Genomic DNA, 17,287 nt, shown 5'->3' with positions numbered 1-17,287 from the left:
GTGTGTGTGTGTGTGTATGGACGTCCGTATACATTAAATGCATAAATTTTTAAGAGATACAAACCCTTCATTGTTAACTTCCAGATTTTCTTACACTTATTGGATTCGCTTATCATTACAATACTGAACCCAGAAGGGGAACAAATAAAGTAATCCAATCTCCCGTAGTGGGATTCGAACACATGAAAGACAAGTTAAGGTTACCCTAATCCTTTTGCCCGTGAGTGTGACTCCCATCAAGGAATTTGGATCCCCCCATCCATAGGAACGAGTTTTGTATGGTTAAGCTCATAAAAAATATGCAGAAAACGAAAATATGAGAGCTTCAGTGCGGTAATCCTACAAACACACGCACACACACATGTCTATACATCTATAGTTTCATTATCGTGTATATCTTATTCTTAAGACCTACTTGAGAAATTTTTCATCAGTCTCGATTATGAAAAGATGTGTTGAGGAAGGGGACAAAGTGTGACTACCCTAATCTTTTCTATCCTATTCCTTTCTCTTCCTATTTGCAGATGTTCCCCTCTCATATTATAACAGGTTCATTGATATCTAAAAACATAATGCTAAATGTGTCCTTGAAAGAAAAACCTTCCGACATTCCAGCAAATAAAGATTTCCAGGAAGACCTCAAACATTTTCAAGAACCTAAGTCAAGTAGTGTGTGCATTTGAAATACTGATATGAGCACAAACGCGAAAATAACAAAAGGCCGCCGCGAGAAACGCCAAACGAAGCGAGAAATAGAGGAAGGGAGGGGATGGGCACGGAAAGGGGAATGATAATGGAAAGGGGGAATAAGTTGGGGAAGGGGGTGGGGCGGATAGGAAGGCATACTTGGGCATGGGGACATTGGAAGTTCTCATATATAAATAGAGCAGCCATTCACCGATACGAGAGGCCAATTTATTTCCCGGGTGATGGCGGAGGCTCTCCCAGTATACAAATGCAACAGCAACAGCAACAGCCTTGAATGCGCCGATGATGTTGGTGGCGATGGTGTAGTTGCTGTGGCCTCGATAACTAAAGGGAGCAATATTTCGTCCCTGTCACCCCGGCAAGCGAGCCATGTCTGCTGGTGTTGCCGAAAGTGACTGTTTACATGGTGCGACTATATTTCGAACAACGCCTCCTTGACAAGCTGCAACAATTTCAATACATTTCCCTTCCCGCCTCTTTCCCGCCTCAAATTTGCTTGTCACCTCCACACTTCGAAATGCTCTTAAGATATCACTATTTTGTAGGGTCGACAATTTGTAATAAAAGTACCAACCTGTTGTTGGTGCAAGAATTTTCCCGCCAAAAACCACTCCTGCAAGAGCAGTGCTTCTCCATAGAAGTTAAATGCACTCATTTTTCTCGAAAGCCGATCATTCCTTTGGGGAGGCTATTTTTCCAACATTTCCGGTAAATGTGGGCCAATTCACCTCCTGTCTGGCGTGATTGAAGAGGGCTAGAGAGGGCTTCAGAGGGGGACAAAAGACTGCAATTTCGCTTTCCCCAACAGGCAATTGTGAAGATCATGAAAAGCAAACTCACCCAAAAGGGCAGGAGAACGGCCTGCTAGAGTATTCACGGCGTGAACGAACGAAAGCCACCATAATTCCAATTTGAATACCAGCATTCATCAGTTTTAAGGAATGTTAACCTATAATTAATGTGACTACTAAATGTTTTAAGACATGACGAGCGACTCAAATTAGTGAATACATCAGGAACACAATGAAATGCACTTTTTATCATGAATATCTACAGACAATTGATACATATGCAAACAAAAATACATAATCATATAAATGACTGTCACTAATAGTTGCACAAAACTATACTTTCAATGAATACTTGGAATAAAATTACGATGTATGTAGTATGTATATTATAATGTAGTACTAAATGTGTATATGTGTATGTATATACATACATATACATATATTTATATATATATACATATAAATTCTACAAAAAAAAAAACTGGAGATAAAAAGTCATCAGGAATTGAATATGCGGTGGGGCAACGAAAAAAAAAAAAAAAAAAAAAGAAAGATAATTGGATTTCAGGACGGTAAGATGGGTGAAATTTCACGTAATATGACCAAAAAGAAATAGCAAAGTCCTAAGGACTAGGCACAAAAACTTTCACAGCATCAATCACGATAACGTAATTGCACTAATTATTGTTTTAATCCTTCTTTCCAAGGAACCTATATACAATAAATAATTTATGATCCCATTCTTTCATGTGGAATACTGACCTTACACTATCACTTCAATGTTATCTCCGGCAACCATTCTTACACTTATTTTCTTTATGCACAATTCTCACTTCTTTTTAATCAAGTCGACTTTTTCCACACACCAGTTTCACTTTGGAGGGTGTGTGGGGGAGGGGGAGTTGCCGCTGGAAGGGTACAGCTTTCTGATTTTCTCAGCAGGTTCATGGGTAAGGTTGCTAGGTCCACGTCTCTCTCTCTCTCTCTCTCTCTCTCTCTCTCTCTCTCTCCTTTCTTTTTTTGTTACTCATGTGCAGCTGCGTAGACTTGGCAATTATAGTAAGGTATTGTGAGCCTAATTACCGAACCAACTCAGCCAAGGTGTCCACTGTACAATCGGTAGTTCACAAAAGACTGGTGACCAAAAGTATCCAGTGAATCAGCGAGCAACTTCCGCATAATCCAATGATGATATACTCATAATATTTACTATAATCAATACCAATTCCGTAACATATTGCATGGAATCGGGTATACGATAAAAATAAAAAAGGGGTTTTGCTAATCAATCCTAATAAATATTTCCTTCCACGTTACAATTATTTAACATCATGTAATGAAAATACAAACATTAGCTTAATTAAAATTTATAATTCCTCTCTCTCTCTCTCTCTCTCTCTCTCTCTCTGAAAAAGATAATGGTAGGCAATGCAGCGACTGCATAATCAGGGAGATCCATTTACTGATGATGTCTTCCAGTTCAACTTTCTTTCATCAAAGTTTAATGGCTTTTCATTTTTCTTTGTAATCAATACTCAATTTTGCCCCCTGGTTAATGAGTATAATAGAAAGCCCAGAAGTCTCTCTTCTCTTCCCTTCCATCGTTTTTGTTGGTAAGTTGACAAATGAATTTTAATGTGCGTACGTATATGCTTTCCTTATTAACTGGTCTTAGGCCTATTTCAATCTTCTTTAATCGTAAGTGACAGTTAATAGCACTGTACTCTACAAAATAAAATAAAAAATCATGTTTTGCCTTAATTGAAATGCAGTTTTAATTCTTGTTTATAAAGAATTCCAGTATGTTCACGGTCTCTTGTAACATGTATAGTTACATTCAAATCGAATGTATTTTCAGAAATTGTCATCTAAGTGTTGGGAAGTTATATGTTACCGAAAATTCAATAAGGACAATTTTTTTTTTTACCTTTAAATGAATATGAACGGACACAAACTAATTTTCTTCCTTCCGAAAATAGCTTATTCCTGTGAAAAAAATAGGATTAATGACTGTAATGTTTTCTTGTTTGCCGGTAAGTCCAACACATGGGGATAATACTTCCTTTGAATTGGGATTCTGTGGTTATGTTATATATCCCTTTTGTTTTAGGATTGGCATCGGTATCATTTGATGGGGATATGATTCATACTGAAGTACTGGGTTAGCAAGGTTAATGCAAAAGAACACGGACAATTTGCTTATATATTTTTCATTATGGAAACCTTTACATATTTAAACAAGATATACGAGAGTGAAAAACAAAAAGTTACAAAATCACAATTCAGTAAACAGAGTTTTATTAAAGTTTTTGTGTCTATAATAACAGGCCAAAATATGGTGTGGCCATCACCTAACAATACAGTAGTTATTAGTGCTTTCAAGTCTGCATTACTTCATATAAAAAACAATCACCACCTAGATCCTTATATCTAAGTAATATTTGAAATGTCCAAATTGTTATTTGTTCAAATGCGCATTAATAATATAACTTTTTGTTTCTGAAAAGTTGTTTTAGTTTTGTAGATTTGGAACTTCCCTTCCGTCATATTTCACTGTTGTCTACAAGTGGAGTTTCCGCCTTAAATTAAGGCAAGAGTCAGACCTAGAACAATCTGTAACGCTCTCGAGGGACCGGAAGAGGGAATATACAAATGAGTGTGGAGTGGAATGTGTTCTGTGTCATCACGAGCGTTGGACACGACTGAAATGATACGAATATGTTGTACTGGTTATCACCAGAAAGTGAAAGCTAAGCATTGCAAGAAATCTCCTCTTCAGTGACAAGTAAAGGAACCCTCAAAAGAGCACTTTAAGCCTACATAAAATAATGTCTGTACTTTCTTGGGAGCTATCGTGAAATATTTCGTTTAAGTTTCAGGATACTACACGGGGACAGAGTAAAACTAAATACCTGCGAAAGAAAAATCTATCATTTTGTATTTGCATACTCTGTTCACATTATATGGTTATGAAACAGAAACTAGATGTTACCATATACATATTGCAAATATGACACATTTGGACAAGACCGGAAGGTTCATCATCAGACCTTTAACAACCACTGCTATTTAACCTATAATAATCACTCTGCTTCCATTATAAAAGGCAAGACTGGCTACTCGCTTTCTTATCAAAATTGGGAATGACGACCAATTCCACTGTAATGCTTGTTTCCTATTAAACTCATTCCATTCATCATTCTTTGTTACCCTTGTCACGCCTCGTGAGTCAGCATTCATATCAAATGAATGCATTAGCCCACGTTTTAAAAACGCAGTGGTTACTTGACGTATGGTGGTGATACAGTAATGGTTCCCATTAATGGGTGACATGTATGCCAGAAAGAATTACGCTTAGGAAAATATATTGGTTGATTTACAGACCCGTGAGTATTACTCCCCTCGTGTATTCATCAAATATTTAAGCTACTTCTACTTTTATGCAACTACACTATTCATACTGGGAACATTCATAAGGAAACGCCATAAGAGCTATTAACTTTGTATACACCTTTGCCTGACGGGGTTACCCATGAGAGAATACAACGAGTGCACGGGAACATAATTGAATCATTACAAAATGGCGAATTTGATGCACACACACACACACACACACACACACCACACCCACATACACACACACTCACACACACACACACACACACACACACACACACATATATATATATATATATATATATATATATATATATATAATATATATCATATTCTATTACACGAGCACCATTCCTAAAATTAGTACATCATTTTTATTTGTGTCATAAAAATCCACAATCATATATCTATTATAGTATTTTACTATGTAAAAAAAACATAGACTTTCGAACACGTGAACGGTGTTCATCATCGTTCTTCATCGTGTTCATTTTTGTTAATAAGATTTCGGGAATTTTCTGATCACTGACAAGAAAATATAGAAATTACAATATATAAAAATTATAAAAACACTATATCTTTAATAAGTAAATATAAGAAGAAAAAAATATGAAATATGAAAAGGATTACAAATTTACAGTAAGAAGAATACGCTTTACAACAAGTAAATAAATATGTTTATCCAGCTGAGCATTTAAGCATAGCTGTAATGGATTGATGCTAGTGAACCCTTATAAGAAAATGAAAAGGAAACTGTTTAATGAACAGCTGAATAGGAGGTATATTACCGTTAAAGTCTTGTTTCATTCTTCTAATGCAAATGGATCCTGCTATGAGAAGGTCCAATATGTCTCTTGTTTATGCAGGATTTTGAGGTCTTGGTATGTGAAACTATGGTCTTGCTGGCGAGAGTGGTTTCCAATAACCGAGTGTGATAATTTTGTTACCGGCAGCCCTGTACTGATGCTCCCACCCCTATGCTCTGAACTTGTGTGCTGCAACCACCAATAAACCCAGTATTATGGCCAGGACAAGTGAACCGGTGAACAACATGGGAAAATAAGCCATCAGAACGTAAATCTGTTAATGATTAGGTAAGAGCCAGTTGCATATTTAATAGGAGAGACAAAACTAAACTGTTTATGTCGGTGGGCATTTCTTGATATTTTGCAAGCGGTTTTTCGTTTTTCAAACCTAAGGTTTATATGTCGTGCGTCCTTTGGTAATCTGAAATTTGGGACTTGTCGAATGAATTTCTTATCAGGAAAGGCTCTAAGAACCTTTTGATACAATGTGATATGAATTGAATTTCCTAATGACAAAGTCAGAACAAATATTGTATGCTTGACTGACAATGGTATTTATGTTATTAATATTTTGAAAAAATGGAGAAAACGTAAGATATAAGACAAAGTTCAATATGTGTGGATTTTCTGTAAACTGAAATAGAAAACAATGGTGGTGCCAGAGAATGGGATTGTGCATTTATAGATTAAAACTATGACGACTACATATTTTCTATAAAATATAAGTTTACATCTGTAGGCCAGTTGTTTAGCCTTGCAGTCTCCAAGTGACATTTAATGGTGGTGGCGTAACAGGGAAAGAGGTGAATCCGTTACTACTCCATCAATCTGAGATCTAAATTTGTTCCCAAGTGTGAACGTGGCCTTTTGCAGCTATATGAAGCAAGGTCTCAAGTATGTTATCTTTACTCCATTTTCGATTTTTCCTGCATTATCAATATTAACTAAAAGTTATAAATTTTCAACAACAATTTCATTTAAGTTTAACGATGTTATTTCATTAACAAATTTGGTTGGTGGGTTTCAAACAAATATTTAATGACTCTCTTGAACAAGATCATTTCTGAAACTTGACTAGATCGTAACTAAATGTTCTTATAGCATAAATGATTCGTTGAAATGGGTTGTTCAGTTTATGCACCATCTATGTAAATCCTTTAAGTATCCGAGTTTTGAAGCAAATGAAAATAATACCATGTACCTTACTGCCTATCTTACCCTTGATTGTGCTTCATAGCCTATTCGGCCTATCTTCCTATTAAGAATATATGATACTATATTGTACCTAATTACTCAGGCTATTGTGATATCCAAAATAATATGTATTCCACTTGGGTCATACCCACAATACCCCTGACCTTATCTAGTATAGTTTTACTTATATTTTTATTATTCTTTCAATTTACAGGAAGACTGATGTACAATAACTAACAATTCCCTAATTGGAGATATGTCCCACCAGCAGGACCATAGTTTCACACACCAGGACTTAAAATCTTGCATGAAGCCACAGACAAGTGGATCTCCTCATTACAGAATATCTTTGCATTAGAAGAAAGGAACCAGAGCTGAATGGATGAGCACTGACTATCCAGCTGTTCATCGAATAGCATTGTACCTACTTCAAATGTTACAGGTATTTTGGCTATTTTCTAGTTACCATGTTCTTCGCTTTGTATTTTTTATCCTCTGAATCTATTACAACTATGCTTACTCCTCGCTTGGATAAACATGTTTACTGACTTTTTGTTAAGAGTATTTTATTACTGTAAAGAGATCATCCTTGTCATATTTCATGTCTCTTTATAGTTATTATCTTTTTACATCTAATATATGTGTTCATTAAAAAATTACGGTTATTTATGGTTCTTATATTATTATGGTTGTTCATTTTTCTGTATCGTTTGCCTCACGGCCTGATGATGGGGACAGAGAAACCCTAAAACTTTGCTGATAACGATGAAGACCATGTTACGGATTTTAGCACTGGTGTTCTGGTTTCTGAATAGAATTAAAAAAAAACATTGCAGACATTTAAAATCTCTCTCTCTCTCTCTCTCTCGTCTCTCTTCTCTCTCTCTCTCTTCTCTCTCTCTCTCTCTCTATATATATATATATATATATATATATATATATATATATATATATATATATATATATATATATATATATATATAATAGCTGACAGCTGGTATATAAAATCAAAGAAGAAAAGCAAAAGACTCCTTATGGATGTTAATTTGCTAGTAAGCTGTTAAGATCTAGTAAAAGACTCATAGATACAGTAACCATAGAACTAGAGACCGTTTTATTATCCTTATATCATGGGCTCAGTGAAACGTAACAGATGGAAGAATCGTTGTTTTTAAATGATACAGAAAATAGACGAACAAGTAACATCACAAAAGAAAGTGATTCTCATAAAAAGATGTTTGTATTACTACTATTTCCTCTTGCACCAAAGGAGACATGCACTCATGCAAATATTAATCCATTAAACAAATATGTAAAACAGATATTACCATAAAATTTAAATGGGACTGCAATGCTACCAAAATAGCGCCATGCAATAAAATATTTGGAAAGCACTGATACCAATGGTTCGCCTCTAAGGATGGTGCCATTCTGACCACGATATTGGTCCAGAAAACAAATTGCAATTACCCCACAAGGGTTGGATGACTATAAAAGAAAACGAAATGAGAGAAAGGACGATGCATTTCTGCCCTCCATGGGCCCTTTATAGGTAGGGAAACCCTCCAATTCCCCGTTCATCCCCTTCCTCTCTCTCTATAATGAATCGGAACAACATAAAATCGCACAGGACTAATCTAAGTGAATGTATACGTATATGTACGTATATATGATCATTCATATTATATATATATTGTATATGGTTATGAACAGGTACATTTTCTGTCTCAAATATACATACATGCGCACACACATACACACAATATATATACCGGGTGTTTCGAAATTAGAGCTCCCTCCACAGAACAAAGGGAAAGTTATGAAGTTTTCTGCTACTAAGCTATTTTTCATTTTACATTTCTTGTATTTTCAGACTGAGTGACGGATTTAGATACAGCCATGGCTAACGACTTGGAGGAAATCAGATGGATTGACCGAATCCGGGCTATAACCTTCACAGAGGCCTGGGATGCTGGCGCATCCTTCATTTCACGTTCCTGGATAGCTAAATACATTAAAAGAGATGAATCCTTTGTTAAAAGAAACTGGAACAAAAATCCATATGACTGTCATCGCGAAAAGAGTGAGAATCTTGCAAGGCCTGAAGTTTTTTCTCAGGAGTCTAAAGACATCATAGTTGAGGCATTGGGTAGACCAAGAAAGTCTGTACGTAAATTGGCACTTGAACTAGAAACAAAAAGTGGAAAGAAGAGAAGTTATAGTGCTGTATATCGCGAGCTGAAAAAAATCTGATATCGAGCCATTTCATGTCATCAGCAAACCCAACATCACTCAGCAACAGACAGAAGACTGTGCATGGTTTTGTGGTTCATTTCTTAAAGATTGAGATGAACCTGACTTTCTCCATGTTGACGCATCAACGAATTCTTCATTTAGACAGTCAGGAAGCCAAATCATAAAAATGACATCATTTGGGCTGCAAAGTAGGATGATATCAGCGATGACTTGCACTATCGCCAAGTTGTGAAATTTCCTGAATGTTTGGGAATTTTTCTCTGTTTAACATCCAAACGGATCATCAAAGAAAAAGGATAGTCATGGAATGGCAAATACATTAGATCAACTGTACTTACTGGTGGAGTATTTCCTTTCCTCAAAGATCCTGAAAATGTGTTATATGTTGAAAAAGTCACATTTTTGCATGATAAGGCACCATGTTTCAAGGCTATTCAGACACAGGAGCTGTTTCGAAACCGTGGTATCGATTGAATTTCCAAGTGAATTTCCAAGTAGCTTCCCTGACCTTAATGTGCGTGAAAACATTGGTAGTATCTTAAATGATAAATGATTGTGTTGAAGCACGCACAGTGCACTATGATGGTATACCAAGCCTCGACGACCTGCGAAGAGAGGTGACCGAAGTGCTCAGGGAAATGGAATTTGAGCCTCAGCTTTTTTGCGATTTGCTGACATCATACCCCTAAAGAATGCAGGCTGTGGTATAGGCAGATGGAGGCCACAAAAAATATTAAATACTCAGGGAGACACTTAAGTAAATACCTATTCTGAATTACTTTTTGTTTGTGTCAATTTTAGTTTATGCTGTAGAGGGGAGCGCCTCTAATTTCGAAACCACTGTGTATATATATATAATATATATATATATATATATAATAATATATATATATTTTTATTAATATTATATATAAATATATATTTTATAAATATATATATAAGATAACTTTCATGATTATAATATATATATATAATATCTATAAATATATATAATCAATGAAACTACGTCACGACTATTCATACTCCAAATAACTGAGCACTCTTTATGGATTCATATAACACCAGCACTGCCATTAATAAGCAGAAAATAAATAAAGAAAGCTTGCAACGTTTCTGGAAGTCACGCAGAGAGAGGGTAAAACTGACGTCCTGGCAAATGAAAAAGATTGTCGCGAAGAAAGAAATTTAAACTAACTACAGTAGACACAAAGTGAGTGGAAAGTTTCCTCGAAACTTCATGCAGCGTAAAGGACTAATTTCACGAAGTGGACTTCTTTAACTGTACGAGTTTAATTACGACTTCAAGGCGTCAAAGGAAAGAGAGAGAGAGAGAGAGTACGAGAGAGAGAGAGAAGGGGGGGGGGGGGGGGGGAGAGAGAGAGGAGAGGGGCCGGGGGGGGGGGGGGGCACACTCGATGTGGCATAAAATTTAAAATTAAAATAAATGACACCAGCTGCTATTCGTCACAATGTCATTTTTAACTATAATGTGAACCCGGCATTGTCTGTCTTTTTTATACACTCGCGACCAGCATTGTTATATGAAGCTCGTTATGAATCAGACAAAATAAAAACCATAACGACTGCTAACTATAAACTCGAAATAACCTCCAACGTGGTGATGTAAACGCCCTCGTATTACGGAGGGGAAACTTTTACTGACCTTAGTCGCTCTCATTAATATAACAATAGGGATTTTCATGGAAGAAGCGATGCAATATATCAAAGTTTTACGATGTATTTGTAGGTAGGGGCGGCAGCTTTAATCCGTACAGACATACATTAGGCCTACTTATACATCATAAAATATATTTTCCTAAATTATACCTTATTTTTTTATGCCCCAAAGCTAAATAACAATAATGTATAATAATGAATGCTTATCCTCTAAATGATATCTATACTGATAACCTCTGATATTACAATTCAGTGGTGATACTCAAGCATCACATCTCGATAAAACAGGAGCTCCATTGACTGCACTGCTGTGCTAACACACAATGTATTACTATAGCTTGATTTCATAATCAAGCCAATAATGACAAGTGATGCATCACGATATAACTTAGGCATGATAGTATAATACCAAGGACACATTAATGATACATCATATTTTCATAATAATAATGCAATATACTATAGCAAATTAATTAAGACACAAAATTGAAGTAATTTCGAAGAGAAAACAGAAGGAAAAAAAAAAGAGACATAACATACTAGGTGCTCACATGTCAAATTCTCGCAGTACCATACTTATATCTACAACTGGAGTTTAAACATAAACATTCGTCCACATCTGGTCGCTTTACAGAAAAAAATCGTAGGTTAATATTAATCTTAACCTAATCATAGCAAACAGCTCCTTACCTCTCGTTTGGAGAGACGTATTTCGTTCCTCCTGATGGAGGCGAGCACTTCAGGAGCCACATCCCTGGAACCCTGGCGACCGGACGCCTTCAGGGTTCTCAGGGTCTCGCTGTGCCTCCAGCCTAGACTAGTGAACTGCTCGAGCCAACCGCCATCCTGTTCGCTCACCCTGGAAGTACAAACAGAACAATATCTTAAAAACACTGCGGATAACACCCGCAACTAATAGTACGCACTAAAATAAACAGCGACATCAATATTTGTGAACGTCGTTTTAATACAGTTTATCAATCTAACGGACAAAATCTGGAAATCTTACAAGTAAACATTTGACGGAAGCAGGAAAACACGAGATGGACACAGAAAAGAGAACAAAGAAAACACTGGTAAATAGCAAAGGCAATATATTCCCGACGAAAAATAAGCAAGAACAAATTCCCCTTCTATCGGCATCCTCACGGACAACCTCCACAAATGGCATATTTCTCCTAGAGACATTGACTCCGTCCACTTGGAAAAATGAAAATTTGAATGGAGAGGCCCCGTAAGGGTTTATGATGTTTCCATGTCGATCATACCAATATTATTCAATAAAATTTAGAAAACAATAATACAATACTTATGAAATCTGTTTTTTTGGCAATGTTATAGATAAAGTATACATACACACATACATACATAAATACACACACACACACACACACACACACACACATATATATATATATATATATATATATATATATACATATTTATACACACACATATATATATATATATAATATATATATATATATATATATATATATATATGTGTGTGTGTGTGTGTGCGTGCGCGCGTAATAATCAAATTGGCCTCTTAGCTTCCTTCTTCACGCCGCATGGAAACGCTTGCCACTAAAAAGCCAAAGTTCCAAATGGAGAAACAAAAGATGCACCCTAAGTGTCAGGATGAAGTTAATCTTGAGTTCATTTCAATACAGTAAAGGTTGGAAAGATGTAACAGGAGGAAAACCTCGCAGTTGCACTATAAATCAAGTATTAGGAGAGGGTGGAAAGTAAGATGACGAAAGAAAATATGAAAGGAGGCACTGTAAAAGGAGCGAAAGGGGTTTCATCTAGGGGCCGAAGGCACACTGCAAAGAACTTTAAGCAATGCCTACAGTGCTCCGCATGAGGTCCACTGACGGCACTACCCCCCTACGGAGGAAGTTAATCTTTAGCACTTGACCAAAGAAGGACATTACATCTTTATGTTCGGATGGATGCATGATACTTATGGTCGATGAACAGGCTTACGAACATGGCTGCCATTCAGCACTTTCAAATATTTGTGAACAGATTTCATCTGTACCCTGGTCGCCAGGTAACGCACAACACATATTCTCCAGATTTAAGCACAAACGTCATTAGTCTTATAACTGGCTTGTTCATAAATGTGTCTTCGGTTTCTGTCACGGAATTCTCTCACCTATTCTGTTTTCCTAGATTCTCATAATTTCATAAATTCTCATAACATTCAGTCTTTCTAAAAGATAGTCTACCCATTTGTTCGGGATTAGACTCCGCTCTCTGTCGCCTTTTTACCTACAGGCTTCTCCCTCTCTTTCTGGCCTGGCCTTGGAGAGGACACTGACTTTTTCATGCTCTCACCTACAAGCGATTAACAATTGAATGTTTCATGGAGTGATTTTTATAAAATGTGTTGACCGGTTCATTATGGCTACTAAGACTGGCGTCACCACATGAATAATATGGAAGCTTATTTAAGTAAAAATGGTTCTCACATACTACATTTCCAGCGCAAGCTGTGACAATCTAGAGGTACTGAATGGTCGCTAAAATTGTCTAGGGTCTTTTTCCATTTCCTTCTTTACCGCAGCGAACAGGGTTTACACTTTCGTCCACTGTTATCCAATGACTATAATCCTGTCATTCTGCTGTGCCAAGAACCTTACTATGTCAACTTTAGCTTAATGGTATTAGCCAAACTTATATTTTCATCTAAGATTTTTTTTAAATCTGGCGGGTATCGTGGAGAGGTAAGTAGGGTTAGGAAGTTGTGAGGCAGATACTAGTATAATCGTTTAGATGGCGATACAAGCACGAAATTGACGGGAAGAAGCCACACGTGCCAGTGTAAAAGAATACTGTTCCACCCACTTGAATTTCTAGCGAGGCGCTCATTTTCCAAGACGGCCACCTTCTAACAGCAACGTTTTGGTGCAAGATCTGCCTGCACTGCTGGATTATACAGCCTTTGGTCACTAAGCGAACTGAGGGAGCTTGCATTATAAGTACAATGGACTGACCCTCTTGTATAACAACAAACAAATAATGAAGGTTCACATTATGAAAGAGGGCTTTCTGAAAATGCTATATGATGCATGATTGTGGTCCTGCAAGCCGACTTAAATCATTTGAAAAGACACCTTCAACTTTCTATTACACCTTTTAATCAATTCTTAGGCCAAATCTACACGAAATATGGCGGTAATTTAACAAATTTCCCTGAAGTTTGATTTTTCAAATGGCTAGGACACTCCTTGGACTATGATCCTTAGTGATAATCACAGTAGCTTTCACGTTGACATGTTTGAATAAAATTCTACCAGAAGAAACATTTAACTCTTGTCTGCTCCATAAGGGCTGGATTTCCTCGCAAGTCTGAATAATGCGTCCATCAACATGGAACTGTTCAGCCCAACGTTAAGCATTTCCACTATTTCTTACATGAAAGATGACAATCTTTTTCTCTGTATCTGTTATGAAGTGAAAATTTCGATACTTAGGCTCCACCAGAAAAACTGTATAAACTGATAACTGACGTCTCTGCAACATTACTGGAAAGTAAATTGTATTTTTTATCGACAGTGTAAGTCATAAGGTTGACCCACAACCTCTTATAATATTTTCTTAAGTTTAATAAGGTTGACAGAAAACCAGGTGCTTTGAAGATAAGAGAGAGAGAGAGAGAGAGAGAGAGAGAGAGAGAGAGAGAGAGAGAGAGAGATATTTTCAATGACACTTTAATCTTGAGACAATACAGTGGCTTTTCTTTTAAAAGAGCGACGTCGATGTTCCTCATTAAAATGCATGCAGAGGGATACGAAGGCTTCTCCCAGTCGCCTTTGATGTGGAGCTTTGCATTTGAGCGTCTTTCACTTCCGCGACCTGGGCTCCGGCCAGTTCTCCTTCCTTCATTTTCACTTGCTTCCTTTAATACGACGGTCGTCGGGGAGGATTACTTATTTTTCGTATTCCTGGCTTTGAGGGTAAATGAATTAGAAGAAAATAGAAAAACTAGAGCGAGGTCTATCAGATAAGACTACATCAAGAGAATGCTTTGGGTAATCCAGACAAATCTATGCAGACAGAGATTTGCGAATTCAGGAAATGATATTGTGACCGATGATTCATACAACCCCGAGAGGCAAACTCACGTCTCTATAAGCTTTGAGAAAAGAAATTATCTATAAGTATCTAAAATTTAATAGAAAATTAAATCTAAAATTGTATAAGAATTAAATCTAAAATTGTATAAGAATTAAATCTAAAATTGTATAGAAAATTAAATTGTACAAAACATTTCTGCAATAAGTTAATTTTTTTCATTTTTATGTACTTAGTCTAAATAGGAAATAACTTAAGTGAACAGAAATAAAAAAGACTTTTTTTGTATTGTTTTGAAAAGGGTTTGTACAATATATAAAAGATTATTAAATAATGGTGATAAATTTCTTGTTACAATACGCTTAATGAAGTGATCGTGAGTAAGGTCAAGTTCCTTTCGATATCGGGCGTTCACAGTGAGAAAAGAAAGGATAATATGTAAGGAATTCTGTCCCTAACTTTGTATTTCCTTAGTCATTAACCCTTTCACCATTTTAAACGTTTGTGTTCATAATCAAGAGGAAATTGTACCAACACTTTCTTGCCGCTGAATATTTCTATACGGAAAGTTAGGGTCGTCTCAGTCTCAGCTGTACTCTATAATCTCACCGGAATTGGGGTGAACCAACTTCCAACACACACTGCACAATTCAAGTGTCTTGCCCCAATTCCGGTGAGATTATGGAGTAAAGATGAGACTGAGACGACCCTAACTTTCCGTTCAGGAATATTCAGCGGCAAGAAAGTGTTGGTGCACTTTCCTCTTGATTATGAGCACAAGCTTTTACAACGGTGAAAGGTTTAATGACAGAAAATACAAAGGTAGGGACAGAATTCCTTACATGTGATCCTTTCTCTTCGCACTGTGAACGGCCGATATCGAAAGGAACTTGACCTTACACAAAATCACTTCATAAAGCATATTGTAACAAGAAATCAATCACCATTAGTTAATGATTTTATACTTATATTGTACAAATCCTTTACAAAACCATAAAAAAAGTGTTTTACTTCTGTTCACTCAAGTTATTTCTTCTCCAGAGTACATAAACATGAAAAATAATCCAACTTATTGTAGAAATTTTCAATACAATTTAATCTAGAAAAAATTCATATGATGAACATTTACATAAAAATAGCATAACAGTAGGTAAATAAGCAAAATGCCAGAACATGGTTATTAGAGCTGAGAATGCAGACGCAAAAATTGCAGAAGTGGCAATTTCCCTAAAAAATTTTGGACACGACCTTTATGATATGACCGGAAAAAAATGAGTGGGTCTGGCACGAGGTCTCCCGGCTATATGCATAATAAGGCCACAGTGCAATTTCCGTGAATCTCCGGATCCACATCTCCATTGTTTTGCCTAATTACATTAGCATTTGCCATTCGCGGAAATTATGAAACGGCAAAAGGCAAGAAATTCCCTTTGATACACAGAAGGTACTTTTAGAGGATGCACTCCCCCCAAATGATAACACGCCACATCTATTTATAAACAAACACAAAAGTCATCTTTATATACGCTTTTTAACGTACATAACGGTTTCCTGGTTAGGGGTATCTCTACCAAAAATACACACACGATACATACATACATACGCACACACACACGCACACACACACACACACACACACACACACACACATATATATATATATATATATATATATATATATATATATATATCTATATATATTATATATAACACTTGTGTGTCAATAATCTGTCCATGTGCCTCGCTCTAGTTCAACAACAGTCTCCCGCTGCGTGTACATTGCATACCATATTACCTGTTATTTTTTCTACGAGGAAAAGGCGCTATTTACAATAAGAGAAAAAGATACGTGAACAAAAGTCGCTCATGAAATAATTCAGGGTAAATTCTGCATATCTTTGAGATCCGCTGACTTCATACTACCTTTAGGTGATGATTTTACAATAGTTATAAAAGTACCTAGTCCCAAGGACTGACGTGAGGAGGATATAAATGTATATGAACGGGATCAGCTAAATTACTGTCAACTGATGAAGGTTCATCGCCCTACCTGTGCATGGTGAGTTTGTAACCAGTATTGGACTTCATCACGCTTAAAAAAAAATATCCATGTCTAGCTTGTGTTCACAAAGAACGGATAACGCCAATACAGCAAAATATGTATTTGTCACTTTGAATATGTGAAATCTGGGATTTCACGAAATCCCTAAGAAGTATGTGAAATGATCAATTCGCTTAGGAACATTTGAACCCCGAGGGCTAGTACTAAACATGGTGAAACTGATTCATCTACACTGCTTCGCCGGGTTTAGTACTAGCTCCTGGGGAGTCAAATGTATTTCACCATAACAGTATTAGCTCCTGGGGAGTCAACTG

At 36.4% G+C, this 17,287-nt stretch overlaps 1 protein-coding gene across 1 annotated transcript in view; it reads right to left on the bottom strand.

The window, feature by feature from the left end:
• The window catches only part of LOC135221282 (BAI1-associated protein 3-like), a 464,894-nt gene extending 447,895 nt beyond the window's left edge, over positions 1-16,999 (bottom strand). Inside the window, exons 1-2 of the mRNA XM_064259094.1 lie at positions 16,962-16,999; positions 11,519-11,687 (exon numbers count right to left, since the gene is read on the bottom strand). Coding sequence (XP_064115164.1) covers positions 11,519-11,687; positions 16,962-16,999 — 207 coding nt within the window. The remainder of the gene's footprint in view (positions 1-11,518; positions 11,688-16,961) is intronic.
• Positions 17,000-17,287: the final 288 nt, after the last annotated feature.

This window comes from Macrobrachium nipponense, chromosome 2 (genome assembly GCF_015104395.2).
Source record: "Macrobrachium nipponense isolate FS-2020 chromosome 2, ASM1510439v2, whole genome shotgun sequence".
NCBI classification, from domain to species: Eukaryota; Metazoa; Arthropoda; class Malacostraca; order Decapoda; family Palaemonidae; genus Macrobrachium; species Macrobrachium nipponense.
Note: the sequence above shows the minus strand (reverse complement) of the source record. Positions and strands in the feature narration are given on the sequence as shown.